At 39.6% G+C, this 26,666-nt stretch overlaps 1 protein-coding gene across 3 annotated transcripts; it reads left to right on the plus strand.

Annotated features, from left to right (window-relative positions):
* On the plus strand, positions 1-26,666 carry ZNF793 (zinc finger protein 793). Of its 3 annotated transcripts, none has more exons than XM_055310729.1 (6): positions 1-424; positions 1,623-1,763; positions 14,232-14,292; positions 20,220-20,349; positions 20,893-20,988; positions 22,730-26,666. In XM_055310729.1, exons 3-6 carry the CDS (start codon positions 14,278-14,280, stop codon positions 23,680-23,682), a joined length of 1,194 nt encoding a protein of 397 aa, XP_055166704.1. In that variant the 5' UTR covers positions 1-424; positions 1,623-1,763; positions 14,232-14,277; the 3' UTR covers positions 23,683-26,666. The 3 variants fall into 3 exon arrangements, with proteins under 3 accessions (XP_055166704.1, XP_055166705.1, XP_055166706.1); XM_055310730.1 differs by having other exon boundaries at positions 20,223-20,349; XM_055310731.1 differs by lacking the exon at positions 14,232-14,292.

A 26,666-nucleotide genomic window follows, 5' to 3' on the forward strand; every position in this document is an offset into this window, starting at 1 on the left:
GGAAGCTCAGCTTGGAGGTTAGGGCGCCTACGGATTGGTCACAGGAGGTTTGGGCTTCTGAGGAGCTAAAAGTAGCGGGGAAGTCAGTGTTTAAGGACCCAGGAGCGCATGCTCCTCCCAGCCCTAAGGTAGCTTAACCCGCTGGTCTAACAAAGGGCCTCTTCACCGCTGTACGGCCCCGATTTAAACATGGCCTCTCCCAACAAGCTGTCAGGAGGGCGCAGCCATCATACCTACCGTTAAAGTTCGGAAACCCAGAATCCTGTTCGTTGGAAGGTTGCCAGGTGGCGGCCGACAGCCTCAAAGTCGTGACTGAGTCTGCGCACTGGCCAGTTGGGATGGGAAGAGATTATACTGCGGCGAGGCGCCGTAGTCCGGCGATCAATTTCGGGTTATGGGCGCGGATCCAGGAAAAATGGGAAAGGTCAGTGTGAGAAACAGTCAAAATTAAAGATCTCTGTAGGATAGTGATCGGACGACTACGGTGGCCCAACTGGGTCAGTCATGGGTGCCCGTAAGGGTCAGAGACGAGGGTGCTGAAGGGGTTAAGTGATTGGATGTGGGAGCCTCGTGGGGGGTCTGTGGTGGGTGGTAGGGGTTTGCGGGAATCAGTGGCAGTTTTTGTGAAGATGGATTGGGAGTATTTGGAAATCAATAAATGAGGGTTCTCGATTTCTTGATTGGCAGAGTGAGTGGTGATCAGTTTATAATGGTCTTCGGGGGGGGGGGGACTTGGTGCTAAGTGAGGTGCTTCAAAAACCCTGATAATGAACAACATTAGAGTGTTCTGAAGCCTGAGAGGGTCAGTGATTGTAGTTCTAAATTCTTTTCGGGTACCTGGAAGTGATGATTGTGGAAACTTTGAGGTTAAGTGACAAGAGGGGTTAATGGGGACCAATATTTAGAGAAATGCTTTAGGCCATCAGTGATTGAGACTTCTTTTAGATCATGGATGGGAGGAATCTGACGGTATTAGTGGTTGGACTTGTACATCAAGGGATGGAGAACACACGGATCAATGGGGGTCAGTGATTGAGACTGTCAGTAATTGTGGGGGGAGATGGGTCTGTGGGGGTCAGCGATTGATACTCATTCACTCATTGGGGTGTCATTAGAGATCACTATGGGTTCCTGATCAGGAATCTGTGTAATTCACTGTTGGACAATCTGAACGGATCAGTGAGCTTTGTAGTCACTGGCTAGTGGTTTCTGACGGTCATGTTTGGTCATACAGGGGTATCAGTACTACAAGAACATTTGTTGTAGATTGGGGTACCATATACATCTGGGATTAGAAGCTTAATGGGTGTTGAGACGGATTGTGAAATTTAGAGGTTGGGGATGGGAGAGTTAAGGATTTGAGGCTGCAACCCTGTATAATGGGAGCACACTTCATCCTTGTGACACATTCCAGCTGATGAACAGTCTAGTCCCTCCACAAAAGCCCAGATTAAAACTCTATGAAACCTCCTTCACTTTTTTTTTATTGTTCCCCACACTAATGAAAGTGCTTTTAAAGGACCAAGTGTTCAACTTATCTAGAGTACTGTATTATTAAAAATGTGGCTCCTATTGCTTTTGCCAAGGATTTAGTACATACTTCTTTTAATGTTTCCTTTAAGGCCCTTTCTGGCAACAGTAATGATGTATCCATCTGTGACAACATCCCATGAGTGAGTCTGGTTTCTGGAAATTATTCTAACTCCATGGCAGCTGGGATGGATGTGACTTTGCTTGTGGTTAGAAAACAAAGAATTTACTGAGTAAGTATCTAAACTGATATTGTAAAAGATTTGGCCAAAGGAACAAACTTTGAGGGTGTTTGGAAAATATTTTTATCTAGGCTTAACTTAAAAATAATGTTCTCAGGGCACCTGGGTGGCTCAGTGGTTGAGCGTCTGCCTTTGGCTCAGGTCGTGATCCCAGTGTCCTGGGATAGAATCCCGTACCAGGTTCCCCACAGGGCACCTGCTTCTCCCTCTGCCTTTATCTCTGCCTCTCTCTGTGTGTGTCTCATGAATAAATAAATAAAATCTTAAAAAAAAAAAGTTCTCAAAAAAAATAAAAAAGATGTTCTCACCACACACATACAAAAAGTAATTATGTGAGGTGATGGAAGTGTTAACTAACTGTCTTGTAATTATTTTGAAATATATGCGTGTATCAAATCATGGTATTGTACACCTTAAACTTACACAATATTATATGTCACATACCTCAAGAATGGGGAAAAAATAAAAATAAATAAATTATGTAAGGAAAAGAAACTGGATCTGGAAGTTACTGTGTTCTAAGAATCTTTTTGCTTTGTCTATAGTTTTTAGGGGTGACATGTTTGACCTTCTTGAATCTGTTCTTTGTAATGTCCTGATAAAATAATTCAATAAAGATAAAACCACGAAAACAAAACTTAAAGCTACTTTTAGTAACTGCTCTTCACTGAAATTAAAGTCAAACTAATGGTAATTAAGATGAGCTGAGACAAGATAACAAAACAAATAAGATTTTGACCATTAGCTTAATGAAAGGGTGAAATGCCAAAGCATTATTTTGGCATTATATTTGATCCTTATGTAGTCCTCAGACAAAGCACAGTAACTATAACATCTTCTGAAACAAAAGAAGTTGAAAGGTAAGGCAAAGTAAGTATCTTTCAGAAGCCATACACATCAAGCTTTAGTTTTTAGAGCAGATAGTCTCTGTTTTCAGCTACACATAATCAAAGACAGGTAGTTGCTTTGATACAGAAATGAGCTTGAGATAAGGAGTTAGGAGTTAAGGGTATTTTCTTTTCTTGTGGCTGTTTCCCTTCATCACCTACTGTGTGTTCAGTGCCAGATTTGGGAGCAAATAATTTTTCTCTTTAAAATTTTTAGCAAACAAAAAAAAAATAAAATAAAATTTTTAGCAAACCTTTTACAGAGATATAAGATACGTACAGAGAGATACATAAATATGCAGCTCAAGAAATTGTCACAAAGGGAACATCCATGGGTAATGTATTTAGATCAGAAAACAGGACATTGTAGTACCCTGAAAGCCTTCATGATATGCCTTCCCTGTCACTTCCCTGTCATTCTCCCAGCTTCTGACATCACTGATAAATTTTGCCTGTTTCTTTTTCTTTTTCTTTTTTTTAAATTTTGCCTGTTTCTGAACTCTAAAAGAAACATTCGTACCGGGGGGATGGGGGGTAGGAAGAGGGAGGCACTGTGTGGCTGTATGTGAAAAGTTTAAGTTTGAATCCAGATTATTTCATTTTATTTGTACAACAAACATTTCTCAGATCATTAAATATTCTTTTTTAAAAATTGAGGTATAACATACATACAGTCAAGTATGCTTACCTTAAGGGTACAGCTCAGTGAATTTCTACATTGTGGAAAATCATGTAAATACAACTAAGATCAAGATCAAGGTATACATCATCTCTAGCACCCTGAAGCCTCTTATCAATCAGTACGCTTTTTTTTTAAAAGATTTTATTTATTCATGAGAATTCACAGAGAGGAGAGAGAGAGAGGGGCAGAGACACAGGCAGAGGGAGAAGCAGGCTCCATGCAGGGAGCCTGACGTGGGACTGGATCCCGGGACCTCAGGATAAGGCCCTGGACTGAAGGCGGTGCTAAACCGCTGAGCCACCCGGGCTGCCCATCAATCAGTACCCTTTGCCACCTCTAGATCTAATATAATGGACTAATTTTGTCTAGTGTTGAATTGAGTTAAATGGGGTCATAGAAATGATCTGAGAGCAAAACATTCATACCATGGGGAAGTTTTGTCTGAAACTTTCCTAAAGCCAGGCACTAGAACAGAATTCTGACCTATAGCCCTGGCTTGGCCATTTGAGATCTCCTGTTTTCTGCTAGTCCCTCTAGAAGTCAAAAACATGCACAGTGAAATGGACCGTATGGGTTTGGCGTGGACTTGGAATAAGGGTCCTGTTAAGGAAGTTAACAAGTTGAGGATGGCTCTTTTCTGTAGATATTTGGAGGGGAATCTCAGAGCCCCCTGGTCAAAATCTCTCATTAGCTTTTTGGAGACTGACCTTTGGCTGCAGAGACCTGCATACGGTAGCTTGAAAGAGTCTTTGTAGGGGCTTCCTGCTCTAGTGCTAAGACACAATGGCTCAGCATATGTAGGATATTCTGAAAGGAATCTTTCTTAGGGAACCAAGAACATCTGGTAGATTCACTCTGGGGCACAAGAGAATCCTCTGTCCCTCCTATCCAACCTGGCTTATCTGGGAAAGGAGCTAACCTCCTTCTTTGATTCACAGCTTTCCTCATCTTGCTTACCTTTCCAAACATAAGGGATTTTTGTTTTGTTTTTGTTTGTAAGTAATTTCAGACTTAGAAAAGTTACAAGAATAGTACAAAAATTCCTATTACACCCTTCACCCAGATTCTGCAATAGTTAATACTTTCCTATACATGCAAATAATTTCATTTTCTTGCTATATATATGTGGGTTTTCATTTTTTTTTTTTATTTACTTATGATAGTCACACACAGAGAGAGAGAGAGGCAGAGATACAGGCAGAGGGAGAAGCAGGCTCCATGCACCGGGAGCCCGATGTAGGATTCAATCCCGGGTCTCCAGGATAGCGCCCCGGGCCAAAGACAGGCGCCAAACCGCTGCGCCACCCAGGGATCCCTCATTTTTTTTTTTTTTGGATCCATTTGATACTTGCAGATAAGGTGGTCCTTTAACCCTTTGTATATTTCCTTATATGACCACAATATAATTATCAAAAGCAGGGAAGTTAACATTGCACATAATCCACAGACTTTACTTAGGTTTTTCCAGTTGCCCCAATAATGTCCTTTATAGCAATTATTTTTTCTGGTTTAGGATTCAAATTCATGATTACATGTTGCATTTAGTTGTCTTGTCTCTTTAGAGTCTGTTAAATTTGGAATATTTTTTCAGTCATTATTTTCTTCTCGACATTTTGAGAAGTATAGGCCAATTTTTTAAAAAGATTTATTTATTTGAGAGAAAGTGAGCATAACACAAGCACAAGCAGGGGAAGCAACAGAGGAAGAAGGAGAAGCAGACTCCCTGCTGAGCAGAGAGCCTGACTTGGAAATCAGTGCCACAACCCTGGGATTCTGACCTGAGCAGAAGGTAGATGCTTAACTGAGCTACCCAGGTGCCCCTAGGCTAATTATTTTTATAGGATGTTCTTCAATTTAAGTTTTTCTGATTTTTCAGAAAAACCACAAAAAGTGATAATACCACAAAAGTGATGTTGTGTTCTCAATGTGCCGTGTTCAGGAATGCTTGATATCGGTTTCTCACATTGCTTGTAGTGTTTACTTTGATCATTTGGTTAAGGTATGTCCACTAGGGTCCTCCCCTTTGAAATTATGTTGTTTGGTATCTTAGGGAGAAGTGTTTTGAGACCAGGTAAGTAACCTCAAATTTTCATTCACAAGCATTAGTATCTATTAATGATTCTTGCTCAAATTAATTACTATTATGATTGCCAAATGATAATTTTTCTAATTACATCATTCCTTCTACATTTATCAGTTGAAACTTTCCCTAATCTTCTAAGAATTTATCAGTAAAATATAATGGTGTGACCTAGTTACATATAAAATAGAAATTATACATCTGAAATTTACAAAGCTGGTTAAAATGTTGAGTTCGACCATGAGCCAGAGCTCAAACCTTCTAAATCTCAAAGGAGATTGACTAGTCATAGAAAAAGAGTTGTCAGATCATGTGACAACCCACACAGACAGGAAACCTCTAGATTCCTACTCTGGTTTAGGTGGATTTCTGTAGTGCTCTCACAATGAGAGATTGGGAGCTAGAGAAGGAAGAGAAATGAACTGTCAGAAATATGGTAGGATTGTCAAAACCTGATGAAATGATCTATATGTGTTAGAAAATCTAAAACATAAATGGTTTCATTTTCTGTGACTGTAAATCTTACTTTTTTAAAAAAAAATCAAGATGGAAGAGGTCGGATGAGATAATGTGGGATAGTGTCTTCAACTGAGTTATACCAAACTGTGGATAGTTTTCTATGGTTTTGCTTTGTGTCTTTTTTTTTTTTTTTTTGCTTTGTGTCTTAATTAAACATTTAATCAAAGAAGTTAGAAAATGTATGAGAAGTGGAAGGAATCAATAAATATAAAAGGGGAAATTAATGAGTTAAAGAAAAAAGGGGAAACTGATAAATCTAATTTTAAAAAATTAATAATATAGATAAATCATAGCAAACTTTACCAAGTCAGAAGGAAATGAACACATATACACACAGGAATTCAAAAAGAATAACCATATCATTAAAAAGTATCTTGGTAAAACTTTACATTAATATATTTGTTTTTTGTTTTGTTTTTTTTTTTTTTTGCTTTTTGTTTGTTTTATTTGGGCCTACATTAATATATTTGAAAGCTAGGATGCAGAGCATGATTTCCTAGGAATATATGGCTGTACAAAACTCCCATACAAAGAGAAGGAAAACTAAAAGATCAATAGCTATGAAAGTTTGAAATACTCAAAAAGATTCCTGCACACCACTTCCTGCCATCCTACTTCTCTTCTCAAAAAGAAAAAAAAAAAAGCCAATAACTCAACTATCAGACTTTGATGGTTCAACTGGCATTTTCTTATAGAGCCTTCAAGTGACTTTCAAGTAACATATAATTCTTCAAATAGTTAAACTCTCCCAGGGAATTTATGAAGAAGGAAAGCATGACCACCTCTTTTTATAAAGCCATCATTGTTGCATTGGTTACAAAAAATGGAAAAAATCCTGGACCAACTTTGTGACTATATATGTAAAAGCCTAAAAAAATACAATAAGTTAATAATGCATTCAAATAATAATGCATTCTGACTACAAGGAAATTCATCCTAAAGATGTAAAGTAAATTCGGTATTAAAGAATTTGTTAGGGGCACCTGGGTGGCTCAGTTGGTTGAGCGTCTGCCTTTGCCTCAGGTTGTAATCCCAGGACCCTGGGACCGGGACCCTGCGATCGAACCCTACAATGGGGCTCACTGCTCCAGGAAGGAGCCTGATTCTCCCTCTGCCTGCCACTTCCCCTGTTTGTGTGCGCTCTCTCGCTCTCTGTCTCTGTTATATAAATAAATAAAATCTCTAAAAAAATAAATTTATTAATGAATTTTAGCATATTAGTAAGTCAAAGGAAAAACATCATATAGTTATGCCATAGATGATTTTAAAAAGTGATAAAGTTCAACATTTGTTTTGGATTTAAAAAAATCATAAAACAATACTGTGTTCATACATTTTAAACACAATAAGAACTACTTTACTTCAAATCAAAAGTCAGTATCATACTTAATGACAGAATACAAAGCACTCTCATTCAAGTGAGCAGCCTACTGTGTCCTACTAAGAGTTTGCCTTCTAGAGTACTAGTGAGTACAGTAATCAGTGAGGTGAGAGGTATAACATATTTAGAAAAGAGAAGAATAAAGCTTTAAGTATTTGGAGATGAAGTAATTACATATCTCCCCCCAACTGCTTGGCCAGAGCTCAAGAAGATTAATTCCAAAATTATTGTAGATATTAAGAAAGTTCAGTAAGGTGGTTTTAAAATGAATATAGGAAAATAGATTGATGACTTTTCAATTTCAGTTAGTAATTATGGGGATGACAACATGCCATTTAGAATAGCAACCCAAAACATAGTTGGCTGCCTAGTAATAAATATAAAAAGAGAATTAGAGTACCTACATGAAGCACAGTATAAAAATGTCTTGGAATGTAAAAGAAGTCTTGACTAAATGGAGAAGTCTTGATCTTGGATCGAAAGGCTTGATATTTTTCAAATTTTGAAACATTTCCTTAAAAGAATAGACCAGTTTAGTGCCGTGTCAAGCAAAATCTAAGAAGGGTTTTCTTTTTTAGTTAACAAAATAATTCTGCATTTCATACTGAAGATGAAACATTTGAGAATAGCCAGGATATTTCTGAAGAATAAGTAACGTGGAGCAGCGTGCCAGACAAAGTTTTAAAACATGTTATAGAGCTTCAGGAAATAAAGGCTATGACCCAAGAAGAAGAGCCAATTGAGGGAAAAGCCACTGAGTTCACTATTGTGAATGGGAAGGAGAGATCTATGATCTGTCTGGTTTTAAATTTATGCCTGAGAGCATCCAAATGATGGTGAGTATGTAGTAAAATACTACTTTTGAGGGACTGGTGATACAGATGTGTGAGAATCTGTAGTTAAGAAGAAGTGGTAGCCCTTCAGATAATTGCTATGCTTCTGTAGGGAGACCAACTACATGTTGGTACCACTTACCAAGATTTACTTTTCTCCTTCCACCAGGTTCTCCCCAGAGTTGCTCAATGTGGGGAGGACTTGGGGCTGAGGGAGGAAGGGAACCTTGTTTTTCACATTTCTTTCCTTAGAGCTCATGACACCGTGACTTTGTCTGCTGTACTAGGCTGTGTGTAGATGGGGACCTCTAGTAGAAAAATAATCTGCTCTTTAATGAAAAAAGAAAAATTACTAAACAATTTTATCTCATTTTTGAAGGAAGTTGAAAAAAAAGTCTCCTTAATTTTATCATGTGCACCCAATTTACTGTTTTTTGCCTTTCTTATTTTAGTCTGTGTGATATTATGATTTATAAGAAGAAATGCATATTATTTCTTATAAATACCAAGTATATATTTGGTATTCAGTCCATTTCTGGCATAGATCTCCTGAAACCCTTGGAATTTCCTAAGTGATAAGAGGGATAAAGGGGTTAATTCATAATTCAGCCCCTTTCAACCTTACCTGAGTATGTATTCAATGAGGTAATTCATGGAAAGCCTCTGCAGATGGGCTTTTTAATTTTATTTTTTATCATTTCATTCTTGTTTTCACAGATAAGGAAACTGAGCACCAGGGAGGTAAACTGGCCTAGATTCCCCTAATTTGGTTAAAGGAATTGTTTAGTTCAAACTTTTGTCTGAGTGATTCTGAGGCTCACAGTCTTTTCAGAAGATCCCCTACCCCAAACCCAGAGCAAGCCATCACTCAGCTCTGTTTTCCTACACAGTCCTCTGCAGGCTTCTTCCTCTTGGGCCTCAGAGAGTATTTGGGAAGGGACTATTGGATGACTCTTACCATGGGGTCTGTTTATTTTCAGGTTACTTGAGTCCCCTGTACACCTGTGTGGGTCCCACCACCTCATTGACAGCAGGGCTTTACAGGACCTTGGTCAAGTCTACAGAAGGCCCTGCCTGGGGCTGTAGCTGAGGGTGAGATATGGTTGAGAGATGGAGCTGTGAGGAACTAGCAGGCCAGGTTGAAGACCCTCTGGATTCGGAGAGGGGAACTTGGGACAAAAATCTCTTGGGAAGGAGGAAGCTAGGTTCCGAGACCTCTTGCCAGAGCAGAGACTCCTAAGTAACAGGAAATAGCGTCATCCCTCAGCCAGAAACTGAACAAGACTCAATTTGGTGTTGCTCCTTCCAGGGACCCTCCATGGTTTGTGGAGAGTTTGGTCCCAAGATTTAGAGAGACAGAAGTGAAGAGGGAAGCAGGGAAGGCCAAGTGAGATAGGCTTGCTTTCTCAAGGGAAGGAGACATTGGTCCAACAGAGTACATTCTGCTATCTTGTAGCATGGGATGTAGCCAGCCCGCTCCCTTACTCTTACTGGTACTTTCCAGACTCTAGGTTGCTCCCTTGTCATTTTTGCCACCTCACCTGGCCTCTGGGAATATGAGGAGTTCACTCCATCTCACCAAGGGGCAGAAAAGTCCTTGGATTCTCTGAGCAATGGTGGCAGCAGACCTACTATAACCATAGATTTTTTTTTTAAATTAAACTTTATTTGGAAAATTTGCAGGGATAGTACTGTCAACTTTTATATATCCTTCATTTACATTCACCCAGATAAATGCGTACATGCTCATGCTGTCTCTGTATATGTATATATATATGTCATATTATAAATGTTATTTTTATCCTTTTTTTCTCAAGTATTTAAGAATAAGTTATAGACTTATTCTATACTTCGGTGGGCATTTCCTAAGAACAAGAACATTTTCCTATATATATAGTGCAGTTTTAAAAACCAGGCAGTTAACACACTGATTTAATACCATTACCTAATCCACAGTCCCTATTCAGATGTGAACCAATAATATCATTTCATAGCAACATTTCCTTTTTCATTCCAGAATCCAATTCAGGATCACAAGCTACCTTTAGTTGACATATCCATTTGGTCTCCTTTAATGGGAATCAGTTCCTCAGTTTTTGTCCTTCATGAAGTCAACATCTGTGAAGAGTATAGGCCACCTATTTTGTGTTACTGTCACTCAACATGATTTTGTCTGATGTTTCTTCGTGATTTTCATCCACTGATGCTGCCATCTCATTTAAAGGTGAAGGAAGTGACTCTCCCAGGCCACAAACCTAGATGGTCACAGAGCCAGGGCCAGAACACAGGCTTCCAGCCACACATTCGCTAGCACATTTGCCACACCACCACTCAGCTGGTGTCTTGCAGCCATAAAGACCAGGCTGAGGCTGAGTAGCTAAGTCCAGGAGGATGAGGGAGGGAGTGTACTCTTTTAGAGAACTGAATGGTTATCCAAAGCTGGGTTAACTGCCCCAGCCTGCTGAGCCCCAGACCTTTCCTGCCAGCTCAGTCCCTGGTGGACAGTTCAGTTCTCTCAGAGAACCCTCTCCCCCTTGTAAAGCCCTCCTGTGGCTTCCCTCATGTTGAAAAAAGGCAGTAGAACAGTAATTTGTAAATAATGAATTGTGTGTGTGTGCGTTTCAGTTATAGATTAGAATCAGAAACATTCTACCACCCAAATCAAAGCACTAATAACATTTTATTGTATTTCATGCTGAAAGCTTTTCTACACATAGATTTTTTTTAATAATGGGATTGTGGGAGTTGTTTTTAACTTGAGATGTAATGTGCATAGAGAACAGTGTGTAGCTTAATAATTGTTCCATATGTGCATGCTCACATAGCCACCACCTAGATTGTAATAGAGAACATTTACAGCACTCTAAAGCCTTCCCCTACCCCTCCCACACAATGCCTAGTCACAACTATCACATAGGTTAGGGTGGCCTGTTTCTGACTTTCATATACATTAAATTCAAACAGTAGATCATACTTTTTTTAAACTACTTTTTTGACTTACTGGTATAGTTTGATTTATGTATTATTTAAACAGAGTATTTTACCTAACATTCAAGGAAATCACTTTTTAAATTTCTTCTATAGAAGAGACAGGAATCTAAGTAGTTAATCTTAACACGATTAAGACAAATTCGTTATTATATCATGTGAACAGGATGTTCCTGGAAATGTTCCATATCCTGATGGCGTGGGGGTTAGTTATGTGGGCAAATGAATACATTTGTCAAAACTCATTGAAGTATACAATTAAACTGGATTCATTTATTATATGTAAATTATATCTCGATAAAGAAAAAAATATTCTTTTTTTAAAATTTTTATTTATTTATGATAGTCACAGAAAGAGAGAGGGAGAGAGGCAGAGACATAGGCAGAGGGAGAAGCTGGCTCCATGCACCAGGAGCCCGACGTGGGATTCGATCCTGGGTCTCCAGGATCACACCCTGGGCCAAAGGCAGGCGCTAAACCGCTGCGCCACCGAGGGATCCCAGAAAAAAATATTCTTAAAGGCATAATAAGCTCACTGCTCAGTCCTGATAGCTAAATGCCTATTTTACACTAACTTTGCTGTATGAGCCATGCTTTCTGACCTATACAGTATTTCAAAACATTTTGATATGAGCCATGCTTTCTGACCTATACAATATTTCGAAGCATTTTGATGGTGGATATTTATTGTTCACTGAGAAAAGTAAATCATTAACTCATTTAGTACTAGTGTTAAGAATTTTTCCATATGTGTATCCTCATGTACCGACCACCCAGATCATGACAGAGAATATTTCCAGCACTTTAGAATCATTTCCTTTTTCAAAAGATGATTTGTAAAAAACAAAACCAAACAAAAGATGATTTGTCAGTAGATTGGTGAGAAAAGGCTTCTGTAAAACAAAGCTAGAAGAATGTATTCATTTTGAAAGAGTTTTTTCCTCTTGAATCTGGTGTCTTCTGTTAATCACTAAACTAACTGGAAGCTTTTGATAGGGCCATTTTTCCAAAATGGTTGAACCAAATTACAATCCCAGGAGCCATGCATGAGAGCCCTTGTAGTTCCTAAGTGTGGATTTTTAATTCCAGGCTATAGATTAATGACACAGTATTTTCAGAACTCTTTATTAGGTTTCTCACTTCTGTGGTCGGGAAACCTAAACATTCTTTATTAATAATGTTTTGTATCAATTTAGTTCAACATTTCCTAATGTATGGATGTTTTGGAAATTGAAAGCCTCCGTATTCTAGTAGTCTGATTTAATTACAGTGCCAGTTAATTTAAGAGAAAAAAGTTAATATTGTGATTTTTTATTTTCACTGCAAATTCACAGCTTTTATAGACTAAAAGTTTGTGAACAACATGTGCGTTCATATGGAATTACTGGACCATGAAGTATTGATGTTTGGCTTTGGTAGATATGGCCAGTTTGTTGGTAGATATGGTAGTTTGTTCTTACCACTCCTCCTGGCATGGTTGGAACCTTGAGGCTGGCTCCTCCCCCCCTTTGCTAAGACCCATCACTGAAGAAGTGTCTTAGTTTTCTGGCACTCAGGATTACAGAGGTGCTTCTTGTGTTCTTTGCCCCAGATGTGGACTCAGCTGTTTTCCAAGGAGCTCTAGTTCTTTTTTAGGGAAATCAGTGAAAGAGATCAGAATCTGGGCACTAGCTGATTTTTTGTGAAACAGCTACAAAAGATTCAGGTTTTAAAATCATGAGTTATCCCATTGATGATTTTTCCATTAAACATTCAAGTACATCATAAAATATTTACACTCTTAAACTATGATCTGCTCTTTTCAATTTAAGTCATGTAGTTATCTCTTTAAACATCTTAAAAATAACTGTCGTTTGTTCTCATCTGTTGAAAATTATTATTATTATTTTTTAAAGATTTTATTTATCCATTCATGAAAGACACAGAGAGAGAGGCAGAGACACAGGCAGAGAGAGAAGCAGACTCTATGCAGGGAGCCCGATGCGGGACTCGATCCCGGGACCCCAGGATCACACCTTGGGCAGAAGGCAGGGGCTAAACCTCTGAGCCACCCAGGGATTCCCCTTAACAACACTTAATATGTTGGATGAATAACAAGGTGTACCCTTTCAGTAATCATTTGTACCACAATGTAAATAACTGTTAGTTTTACTAATGTTATGTGGTTATTTTATTTTGCTTTGAGTTCTTTGTAGTAAGTTACGAAAGCCCTTTTTCAGTATATACTTTTCTTTTAAATGATAATATAATTTATTAGAAAAGCATCCCAAATATAGGATTTCATCAGCACCGATAGGTGAACATGTACAACTTTAAAAGTAAACGAAGAGGCAAATCCGAAGCATTTTGCCTTCAAGAGAAAATGTATTGTTCGGCAGGGGTGATCCCTCTCAGAGCATGAATGTGGATCCATTTTTCTGGGCCAGTTATTTGTTTTAAGGATTTTGTTTGTTTGTTTGTTTGCTTTTTAAAGATTGTATTTATTTCTTCATAAGAGACACAGAAAGAGAGAGGCAGAGACATAGGGAGAGGGAGAAGCAGGCTCCATGGAGGGAGCCCAATGTAGGACTCTATCCCAGTATTCCAGGATCACGCCCTGGGCTGAAGGCAGACGCGGTTAACCGCTGAGCCACCCAGGAATCCCAAGGATTTTGTTTTTTAAATAAATTTTCACTTCTTACTCAGCAGCTTTTACTTCTTCGGAGGTCTGTTTTATGCATCCATCTTCTGAATTGAATGGCACCATTTTTTTTTCTTCTATCACAGTGATTTAAAGGATAGGTTTTTTTTTTTTTTTAAATTTTTTTTTTTTTTTTTTTTTTATTTATGATAGTCACAGAGAGAGAGAGAGAGGCAGAGACACAGGCAGAGGGAGAAGCAGGCTCCATGCACCGGGAGCCCGACGTGGGACTCGATCCCGGGTCTCCAGGATCGCGCCCTGGGCCAAAGGCAGGCGCTAAACCGCTGCGCCACCCAGGGATCCCAAGGATAGGTTTTTGTACAATATTTATGTAGAGACTTTGAAGGTTCTGAGATGGGCCTGGTCCCTCACAACTCTGTTCTCTCTTTCTCCATCTTCCTCCCCCCAGTCTCTGTCTTCACAGGACTCAAATCTTTTTCCAAGAACAGCAGAAAATGATTGAGTACCAGGTAAGTGTGACGTAAAGTAGCCAAAGTTCCCTTCTTGGGAAAGTGTGCTAGAAAAAATATGTGCATTCAAGCATATATACTTTATCGCAGGCTGGGTTCTCAGAAAACAGACTTGGGGATGGAGATTTGCACACATGCAGTTTACTAGGGAGACCTATAAGGAGTGAAGGAAGCAGGATTAGACAGAGGGCGTTAAACAGAGGCACGAGCTGACTTTACCACATGCTTTAGAGCTGGGATGGCTCTTGCCATTTTCCTGAATAGAGGAAGGAGACTTTGATATTCTGAAATCAACCAGTCATTGGTTGTAGGCTGCCCCGTGGAGGGGACATAAGCTTGATGGGTAGCAGCCTTTGACCCAGGGCTCTTTGCAAAAGGTCTCAAGCCTGCAGTAGCCAGTCTTCTCCTGGTAGCTGGGAGATATACCTCAGTTCCTCAGGGGGATTTGGGTGGAACACCACATCTTCTATCTACACGTAGATACAATGGCAAGACCTTTGTTATACATACTAATCTACCCTTTTTTTTCTTCAATTAAAATATCCTAGAGATTGTACATGTTAGTACTTGGGACCACACCATTTTTTTTTTTTATCAAGGTACATAACGCTCCATCACACACATGGAATATGACTGATTTAACCAGTCCTTCATTTTATAACATTCAGGTAATTTCCAAATTTGATATTACAAGGAATGATGCAAGGAACCTTCTTTGTTGGAATACAGATGTACAAAACAGTCCAACAACAGTCCTTAATTGTGGTCTTCCTGGTAGCCCAGCAAAAAGGCAAACACAACCCATGATTTGCATTGGCCATAGGATAGAAGCATGCTGTTATTTCTAAGAGAAAACTAGCTTTTCAAGGCAGTTTCTAAAGACATTTCCCAGAGGGGTCTTCTTATGGCTGTAGTAGAGGAACACTGCTGCTAACCATGTGGTCCCAGGACATGGGCTTCTCCTGGGAGCTTCTTAGACATACAGAATGTCTAGACCTAGACCCCGGACCTGCTCGAATCAGGTTATTTGAGGGTGGAGCCTGGAGATGTGTGTTGAACAAGCTCTCTGTGGTCCTTATGCTCTTGTAAGTGTGAGAAGCACTAGCATAGAGGACAGAAATCTAAACGATAATGAACAAATGCAGAAGCATGTTTTCTACAGTGGTTCAGCTCTTCCCTTGGAGTTGAGTGTTAGCCCCACAGAACTCCTGGGTTTTGAAATGACCAAAAGCATCATGACTTAGCTTCCCAATGATGAGATAGTGTTTTCATCTGTGTGAGAGTTACAGGAAGTTCCAACTTCTCTATGCTTTGCAGCCCATATATGTAATGGAATAAAATGCTAAGTTAGAAGAAGGTGAAAACACAAATGTTATTTATTTTCGAAGGGAGCAGCAGACAAGAAGCTTCCTCCATTTGTATGGAAGTCCTGATTTTGATCCAGGGTATCTGTGTCCTTGAGCTAGACTGAGGAACAGAAGAGCTGTCTATTATTTAAATTACTATCATTCCCTTAACTATCTTTATTAGTTTGGCAACAAACTGAACATCTTATTCCCTACCAAGTCTCAGTGTGAAGTGTTCCCAATTCCCCTTACCTTCCTCACCATCTTAAGATGATGGAGGGCCCTGTGTCTTGATGAGACTCCCCCTTAGCCCCTGGGTTCTTGTATTTCCACCTCTTTGGAGCCCTCCCTCCAGCAAGGACATCTCTTTCTGGAGACCCATCCTCTCCCCTTTCCCAGATCTCTTCCCTTGTCCCTACAACCATTGTCAGTGCCTCCAGCGCTAGAAACTGTCACCACTTCCAAACCACAAGTCCTTTCCTTTCTCCCCTAGCCTCCTTCATCTCCTGTAGTGACTTCTGATCTTCATGTTTCCATATCCTGTTTCTTACTCTTTTTTTTTTTAAGATTTTATTTATTCATTCATGAGAGACACAGAGAGGAGAGAGGCAGAGACACAGGCAGAGGGAGAGGCAGGCTCCATGCAGGGAGCCCGACGCAGGACTCGATCCCGGGACTCCAGGGTCACGCCCTGGGCTGAAGGCAGGCGCTAAACCGCTGAGCCACCCAGGGATCCCCTTCTTACTTTTTCTTGAGTCTAACATCTTCTCTCCCCACTTTACTAAGACTATTCTGGCCAGCATCCCAGGTGACTTTGCTGAGGCTGAAATAAGAAGATGCTTTTTGATTGTTCTGCTAAGTTAGACTGTACCTTTCGCCCCTTCTTCTGTGTTCAATGCAACCGCATATACTGGGTAGGAGCACAGACTTAGAACTAGACTACTGAGTTTGAATTCCAGTCCTTACCATCTGTATGACCTTGCACAAGTCTTGGAACTTCTTTGTGCCCCAGTTTCCCATCTCAGGAGATGGTACCATCCCACTGGGCAAGTCAGAAGCCTGAGATTTGTCCTTGACTTCTCCCCATCTTCCCCCCTCATACTCAGTCACTAAGTCATGCTAATTTTACAACCTTAATGTTTATTCGATATCTTTCCTCTTCATCCCTGTGTTTGGTGAAAATGGCATGGCCTTTTGGGTACCAAATTACATCTTTTCTATTTTCTATCACATCCAATCCCATCCCATCCCATCCCACTCCAATTAGCTCTATTTGGGAAATACCTACCCAGAGCCCGTCAACTGAGCCAGGCCCCATGCTCTGTAATAAAAGCCTGATTGTTGCTCTCCACTATCATGGTATGTTATTCTGGCATCAGAGAGTATATCTGGTTGGTATCTCCTATACATGGTCTTTGTATGGGTCTTAGGGTCTCATGTACCAGCATCTGTGGCTTTACTCTGGTTTGGGTCCTGCCTTCAGGTACATCTGCTTAGGCCACTGCTCAGGTGCCACTGAAAGACCCCACATTTTTCAAAGAGATGTACCAGCCTCCCCTGAGGTTGACCTGATGCCTGTGACCCAAAGCCCCCACCAGAAATCACATTACTAGACTATCTCATGTGGCCCAAGGCTCCTAGGTAGACAAAGACAGACATATCAAGCAGAACATTCCAGGGGCTTAGAGAATAACTCTCAGGAGCTGAGTGTAAAGATGAGACCTCTCTTTGGGCAAGGTTCAATTCTTTACAGTCACTTGAAGATCTATCGTAGGTACTGTTTCCTCTCCTCATAGGAATAGGGGAGTTTTTTCCTCTATACCAAGTAATTCTCCAATTCTCTAATTCTTTGTGGACACCAACTGGGTGTCCTACAACTTAGTTCAACTTGGAGTTAGCACAAACCCTATGAATTAGGGACTCAGTCTCACAGGACTGTTTCCCCCTTCAGATACTAATTGTAAATCCCAGATTGTCACCTGGACTTCTAACTTCTAGCTATAAATTGGGGGTTCCTATGACCCCCTCTTCAGTTCTGAAAATTTACTATAATCACAGAACTCTGGGAGACACTTTTCTCACTAGTATGGGTTTATTATAAAGGATACAAATGAAAAGCCGGATGACAAGGTACAGAATGGTCCTGAGCACATGAACTTCTGTGTGGAGTTTAGGGTGTGCATCTCCCCAGATGTATTCACCAACCTGAAAGCTCTTGAGTGTTTTCATGAGATTTTCTTTCTTTATTTTTTAAAGGTTCACAGAAGGGGATCCCTGGGTGGCGCAGCAGTTTGGTGCCTGCTTTTGGCCCAGGGCGCGGTCCTGGAGACCCTGGATCGAGTCCCACTTCGGGCTCCTGGTGCCCTCTGCCTGTGTCTCTGCCTCTCTCTCTGTGTGTGTGACTATCATAAATAAAATAAAAAAATTAAAAAAAAAAGGTTCACAGAACTTTCTTCAATTTATTGTTTTTTAAGATATTTATTTATTTATTTATTTGTTTATTTATTCATGAGAGACAGGGAGAGAGAGAGAGAGGCAGAGGCACAGACAGAGGGAGAAGCAGGCTCCACGCAAGGAGTCTGATGTGGCACTGGATCCTGGTATTCTGGGATCATGCCCTGAGCCAAAGGCAGATGCCCAACCGCTGAGCCACCCAGGTGTCCCTCATGAGATTTTCCTTATTTAGGCATTGTTGATTGAATCATTGATTGATAATTATTCAATCTCTGGTACCGCCCACCCACCCCAGTGGCTGGGTGGTAGGGAAGGATGCTGGAAGTTCCAACCCTCTAATCACATTGGTTAGTTTCTCTGATGACCAGACCCCTCCTTGTCATTAGCATAAATTCTTATTTTGTTGACTGGGGCTTGTTAGGAATAACAAAAGACACTCCTATTACCACTATTACAAAGTTACAAGGGTTTAAGAAGTTCTGTTCTAGGAACCAGGATGGAAGGCAAAATGTATATTTCTTAATGTATCACAATATCACAGGCATCCTCAGGTTAGTACCTGTGGGTCCTTCTCTGGATCTCTAGCTATCTATTAGTGTCCATTGGGGCTCTGGCCTGGGCACTTTGCTCATCCTGTCTCCCTGCAGAGAAATCCCACACTGACAATGTTAGCTACCACTTCTCTGCTGGTGGTTCCCAGAGCTTTAGCTCCCTTTCTGATATTGCTCTTGATACAAGACTCATATGTCCATCCTGCTGCCTGCTAAGTGTCTCCACCCATGTGTCCCTACATGTCTAACAACACCTCCTCTTTGCTTCTGCTGTTTGGTTCTTACGTCTGATTTACCACCACCATCACCCAGTTGGCTTTGAGAGAGTTGGGTGTTACTGTTACCCCTCTTTTACTCCCCACAACCAGTTAAAAGTGGAGACTCTGCTCTTCTTTACAATGATCCTTTGCCGTCTCACTGTTACTATCTCACCTGTGAACACGGTCTTCCACCTGCTATTATTCCACCGCGTTATAACACTCTTTACCTCTCCCCAGGTCACCCACCACATTTCTCTCTGTATCCATTCACTTTCAAATTATGTGTGAGTTTTGTATCTCTTACAGGCATCGCTTTTTTATCCAGCCTAACGATCTCTGCCTTTTGGAGTGTTCAGTCATAGATTAACTTATGTTATAATTTACTGTCATTTAATATGAATATAATTATTGGTATGGTTGGACTTCTATATATCTTTTTAGTATTTGGTTTTCTGTTTGTCCCATGTGCTTTTGTTCCTTTATTTTTTCTCTTATGTGTGTGTTTGTGTGGATTAAATGAGTATTTTTGGAATTCATTTACTTCAGTACACCTCTGCACCATGATTTTAGTGGTTACTCTGGGGATACAATATCTGTCCTTAACTCTTCAGTCTGCTTAGAATTACCACTGTACCACTTGACATGGAGTGTAAGAAACTCACCACATGCCTCATAGAATGTGCTTTCTATACATATCTTCCCCCGATTTTCCATTGTCTTAAAATCCATCATCTCATCACTCTCATCAGTCCCCTGTATACTCCTGTTACTGAGAGCCTCGCAGCCCATAAAGTCACTGTTCTCCATTCCCATGTTCATGCTACTCCCTCTGCAAGGATTACAGCTTCTCCATCTTTCTATAGAGAAGACTCAGCTCCAATATCCCCCAGCTCTGACGCCTTGCTAGACCTTGAAACATTTAATGGACCATTCACACTTTTCTACATGCTGTAACCTAGATGTCCTGCCACCATAGCTCTTATACTTTCAGCTGGATGGCTTTACATATTGCTTTCTTGCCAGGCTGTGAGAGCTTGAGTTAGGAACCATCCATGACTATGTCTCCAGCAACCCTCACTAGGGTACACAGAACAAGTCTTCTTTAATTAATATATGTTGACTCAAAGTGTATATGAGAGTGGGTTCCAATGTGATTGTTATTTTTCCTACCATATAAAGCCCAAAGCCAGGAATGTAAGAGGCATTCTAGATAGATAAATGATCATGATAAACTCTGATCTAGGAGCATAAACACTCTATACCATCCACCTCTGGCAGCATTTTTCCCATGTGACTTAATGTCATTTCGTCTTCAGCAGAGACCTGTGTCATTCAAAGATGTGGTAGTGGGCTTCACTCAGGAGGAGTGGCATAGGCTGAATCCTGCCCAGAGGGCGCTGTACCGGGATGTGATGTTGGAGACCTACAGCAACCTTGTCTCAGTGGGTAAGAACAGCTCCACCACACAATCTAGATTATGCTTGAATAATCCTTCCTTTTTCAGTTGCTAAAATTAACTGAGGTACCTAGAGCATTTGTAGTACCAAATACTTCCTATGTGCCAGACACTATTTCAGCCACTTTTAAAATATTAACTTATTTGAATTCTCCTAAAAGCCTTACAAGGTAGGTACTATTGGTACTACTATTTTACACATTTGGAAACAGAGACACATTTTGGAATTCGTTGTGAAGGTGAAGATAGGTGAAGTAACTTGCCCAGTGTCACTCACCTAAATCCAGTGTAGGATTTGAACCCCAGCAGTCTGGCTGCACAGTCCACATTCCTAACTCTTACACTGTGCTGCCTCAGTGAGTTTGGCTTGAGGTTCAGTGGTCCTGAATTACTAATTCCTTTTGGGTTCTGGATGAGGTGTGTGTACAGTCTTCTCCCAAGTACAATGTCTGTTGTGCAGCCTTTAATGCTGCCTGAGTGGCCCTGAAGACCAAGGAGCTCAGCCCAAGGCCTGGATCATTTCCCTGGAACAGGTTATGAAGGCACTAAACCATATGTGATCCTCAAGCTGGAGCAGGAAGAAGCACCATGGATTTGTGAGGCAGCATGCTCAGGCTGCCACTGTCAGGGTGAGTATAAATGTAGCAAAAGAGGCACTTTCAGAGGCTAGCACCTTTTGGATTTCATTCAGAGTCCAGTTCTCAAAAGCCTTAGAGCTTTGCAGGCAACTGGAGACATTTCTCGGAGAGCTTTAGCTTTCTTGATGACCCTTCAAAATCCATGCACCCCACCTCCTTATCCAGATGTTCCTTCTCCTTCTCATCTCACCTCTCCTGTCTTCTTGTTCCATTGCCCTTTCTCTAGAATCTTTGGCCTCTCTTAAAGTTATCTTTAAGTTATCTTAAGTTATCTTAAACCTTCTCTTTCACATTCAGGCATTCTTACAAATAAGTTTCTGTCGTTCTCCCACTCCTGTTGGTTCCTTCCTATCTCCTGTTCTCACAGTTTCCAAGTAAAATGCCCTAGACCTGCCTGCCATACCCACACTTTCACTTCCCATTCTTTCCTTAATCCCTTAGTTATCCCTAAGTCCTTTAGTTTCCTTAAGTCCAAGAGGAGGAAGTACTGAATTTCGGGTAACCTGGGCAGGAAAGCAGATGACTAAGCTTGGCCCATCTTAACCACATTCATTTAACATTCAGAATAATTTCCTCTCCCATCAGCTCTGTAAAATATCCCAACAATACTCATGGTACTCCAAGTGTTGGTAACCTACTCTTAAGGATGCCCATGAACTTCTACTTGTCCACAAGTCATGGACTTAGTAAGAAGAATCATTGCTATCTCTTCCCACATCTGTTTGTGCCACTTATGCTCCATGTTGTAATCACATAATTGAATTAAAGATGAACCCCAAAGACATTCAAGTCATTTTCCTGCTTCTCCCCAAAATGATGTCTCTGAAATTACCACCATTCACCTTCCATCCACTTTGGTTGTAATAGTAGTAGCAGCAAAGCACTAGAATTATTGGTGAACACTCAGTCTGTGCTCGCTCTATGCCAGATTTGTTCTCAACCATTTACATACATCCTTTTATTCAGTCCTTACAACACCTGTGAGATATCCAGCCTTTGTTACCCCATATACAAATGAAACAATCACAGAAATGTTAGGAAACTTATCTAAGAACATATAGCAAACTAAGGGACCGAACAGAGATTTGAGCCCATGTGGTCTGGTTTCAGAACAAGTACTCTTAACCATCACACTCTGGTGCCATGGGGTGTATTTTGTTTCAATAAACTGTGCTCATCAGCCTTCATGAAATCATTGTAACCTGTCTATCAGCTACCTTTTTCCTCTTTTAAGAGCCACACATTGAATAGCAAGGTGCTATATGACACCTCAGTAACAGGATTGACAAACCACAGACTCTAGTTTGGCCACCTGATTTTGTGAATAAAGTTCTGTTGGAATACAGCTGTGTCCTTAGTGTCCTTATATTTACATACTATGTACCCCAAATACAGTGGAAATGTTGAGTAATTTTGACTGAGACCAAATGGCCTACAAAGCCTAAAATTTATTCTCTGGCCCTTTAAGAACATGTTTGCCAACTACAACTCTACAATATTCAATCTTCCTCAGAATTACTTCTTTGTATACACTCTGACATATTCCATTTCATTTGTGCCAGTGTTGTGAATCTTCTCTACCTTGTACAACACCTTTCCTTGCATTTAGTTATGGCTCATGCTTTCTTTTTATATATACTGTGCATCATTTAAATTCTTAGGGTGTTTCTCTAGTAATTTTATTCTAGATCATAATAATAGAATAAAGAAAGGTTTGCTGTATTTTCTCCAGAAAACATCTGTCAAGTTAATGTCCAGAGGAAAAGACAAGACATGATTTTGAAACAAGGTGCATTCATCAGCAAGAAAACATTGCCCAAGGAAAGAAGCCATGAAAACAGTAAGTTTGGGAAAATACCAACTCTGAGCACTAATCTTTTTTCATCCATCCAGAACCCCAGTAACTGGGACCCCTGTGGAAAGAGTGTGAACCATAATTTAGACTTGATTAGTTTTAAGAGACACTATTCAAAAAAACAAAATGAGTGCTGTGGATGTGGGAAATTGTTACAGCATACAAACCACGATAGAAGACCTAATGGAGAAAGACTCTGGGAATGCAGTCATTGCGAGAAAGCTTTCAGCCACAACCCAGCACTTATGTATAAACCAGCAGCAACCAATTCTCTTGTATACAAACGTAAGAGGGTTCCACCTACAGAGAAACCCCATGTCTGTAGTGAGTGTGGGAAAGCATTCTGCTACAAGTCTGAATTCATTAGGCATCAGAGAAGTCACACTGGGGAGAAGCCATATGGATGCACTGACTGTGGGAAAGCCTTTTCACATAAGTCAACTCTCATTAAACATCAGCGAATTCACACTGGGGTAAGACCCTTTGAATGTTTTTTTTGTGGGAAAGCCTTCACTCAGAAGTCACACCGCAGAGAACATCAAAGAACACATACTGGAGAGAGACCCTTTGTGTGCAGTGAATGTGGGAAATCATTTGGTGAGAAGTCATACCTCAATGTACATCGAAAAATACACACAGGAGAAAGACCATATCGTTGCAGAGAATGTGGAAAATCCTTTAGCCAAAAGTCATGCCTCAATAAACATTGGAGAACTCATACAGGAGAAAAACCTTATGGATGCAGTGAATGTGGCAAAGCTTTTTACCAGAAGCCAAACCTTAGTAGACATCAGAAAATTCATGCCAGAAAGAATGCCTATAGGAATTAAAACCTAATAATTGTGAGAAAGCCTTAAGCAAGGTATCCTATTTAATTATATGTGGAGGTGTTCATTTTTAGGAGAAATCTTATTGATTTAATGAATCTGGGCAAGATGTTTTACCATAAGGGAAGTCATGTTCTAATTGTGATATAAATTTTTATACAAAGATTATAGAAAATACTTTATAAAACATAAACATCTCTTAAGGTCACTTTGGCTTATGAAGTTCAGAAATATGTTAATGGGATGACAACAGCATATAAAATATATGTGAAGAGAATTGGTATATTATGGTATATTCCACAGTTAGCCACATAATAAGCATTATTTATATTTTGGGAGTGTAAATGTGAATTTAATGTAAATTGTGAATAACAAAACACATGTGTCAAATACTATGTAGAATGCCACTCATCAAACTTTTCTACTCTAAATATCACCATTGTCTTTCAGTGTCTTAACAATATAAAAATAATGATAATAACATCTGTTAATGTTGAAAAGCCAAAGCTAAAGAATAGTTTCACAGCCTAATATTGGATGAGCAAAATACTATAAACTTGATTACTCAGCACAGCCATTATTTGACAAAAAGTAGTGTGGCCCTGGTATTGTGCATATTTTCTAATTTCTTTTTTTTCTTCTATTTTCTTAGTCTTGCTTAACATGCCTTGTAACAAATGAGTAGGAGAGACGCTGTTTATATGAGTCTTATAATTGAGAAATATTTCATGCAGAGACCAAAGAAGGAAAATTTTTCTTTTTGCAAACTAGTTCAGCAACATCCACTTTTCTTCCCTATCAGTTTCCCTGTGAATGCCCTGGGCACAAAAACACAAGTTGTTTCATCTTTCCAATCTTTGAAAAAAGTCTACTTCCTTGAGCTGCCATGTCATCCAAATAAATAAAACAAATGGCCACATTGTTCAAGATTTGCCTCCCTATAAGAATGCCTGATCAAGAATAAGAAAGGAAGTAATCACATGAGCATTGGGTATTGTTTGTAAGTGATGAATCACTAAATTCTATATCTGAAACTAATATTACACTGTTTGTTAACTAACTGGAATTTAAATAAAAACTTGGAAAAAAAGTAACATAATCACAGATAAAGATATAATTAAAAGAATGATAAAAGATACTTCTTACAACTCTAGAAGAACATGCTTTTAAAAGAGGAAATAAATGTTTTTTCTAGCAAAATGTAAGTTAGAAAAGTTGCAATAAGAAGTAGAAATTTGGGGCACCTGGGTGGCTCAGTGGTTGAGCGTCTGCCTTTGGCTCAGGGCATGATCTTGGGGTCCCAGGATCAAGTCCCACATCGGGCCCCCCACGGGGACTCCCTCTGCCTATGTCCCTGCCTCTCTCTGTGTGTATCTCATGAATAAATAAATTAAATATATTTTTTTAAAGTAGTAACTTAATAGAACAATTACCATTGAGTTTGGAAAAGTGATTAAAGATGTAGGATTGAAAATACTCCAGTCCCAGATGATTTCGTAATTAGTTTCATCTAACTTTTTTCATAGGCTCCATGCTCAGCATGGAGTCCAACATGGAGCTTGAATTCATGACCCCGAGATTGAGACCTCAGCTGAGATCTAGAAACTCTTAAAGAGTGGTACCAGTGCTACTTGAAAAATTACAGCCCATAGACTATGTTCCTCAATTTATTTATGAAGTCAGAATAAGTTTTAACACCAAACCCAAATAAAAATAGTGGAAAAAAGAAAACCCCAAACCAGTTTTATTCATGAATTTAGAAACAAAAATTAAAATAATAGCAAATATAATTCAGCAGGATGTTTTTTTTTTTTTTAATTTTTTTATTTATTTATGATAGTCACAGAGAGAGAGGGAGAGGCAGAGACACAGGCAGAGGGAGAAGCAGGCTCCATGCACCGGGAGCCCGACGTGGGATTCGATCCCGGGTCTCCAGGATCGCGCCCTGGGCCAAAGGCAGGCGCCAAACCGCTGCGCCACCCAGGGATCCCCTCAGCAGGATGTTTAAAGAATGATATATTATAATGACCAAGTAAGAATTATTGCAAGAATACAGAGCCAATCCAATAATAGGAAATACATCAATGAAATGAACAGTTTGAAAGAGAAAATTGCCATCAGTAGATGCTGAAATGGTATTTAATTAAATTTTGCAATCATTTCCAATCATCAAATATATAGTATAAACCTAATAAAAAATATATACTAACCACTTAAGAGTATCTTTACCAAAATTCTATAGCATTTATTATGTTAAAACTTTTTTGAAGATGAAGAACTTAGTAATATTAGAGATAAAGGTGTTTACTACTATTTTTTACTAAATATTGTCTTGGAGTTTTCAATGAAAGCAATAGAAAATAAAATTAAGTAATTGGTGTAAACAGTAAAAAAAAAAAGGTAAAACTTCTTACTGATGATATGATTGTATATCAGTAAATGAAGAGACTTGTAATTGTCTTGAGTTAAAAGATAATTTTTTGAGATGACAGTATAGAAATTAAAAGCTACTCTCAGGATCCCTGGGTGGCTCAGCATTTTAGCACCCTTTGGCCCAGGGCGTGATCCTGGAGTCCCGGGATTTAGTCCCACATCAGGCTCCCTGCATGGAGCCTGCTTCTCCCTCTGCCCGTGTCTCTGTCTCTGTCTTTCTGTCTCGGTCTGTGTGTGTGTGTGTGTGTATGTGTTTATCATGAATAAATAAAATATTTTTAAAAAGCTACTCTCTGTAAACATCTCATAATTTATATGCACTTCTTTTGGAATACACTAAATGTCTGTGCCTTTTTTTTTAATCTTATGGGAAATGATCTTAAAGCCCATATGGAAGAACATTTGTTCTAACAATCTAGACAAGAAAAGTGTGAAAAAGAAAATTTCATACCAGTTGTCAGAACATAATATGAAGTAACACTTTTTTAAAATTAATAAAATATTGACAAAGGAGTCAATAATTACATCAATGGAACAGAATAGAAAATCCTGAA

The sequence above is a fragment of the Nyctereutes procyonoides genome, unplaced genomic scaffold (assembly GCF_905146905.1).
Source record: "Nyctereutes procyonoides isolate TBG_1078 unplaced genomic scaffold, NYPRO_anot_genome, whole genome shotgun sequence".
NCBI classification, from domain to species: Eukaryota; Metazoa; Chordata; class Mammalia; order Carnivora; family Canidae; genus Nyctereutes; species Nyctereutes procyonoides.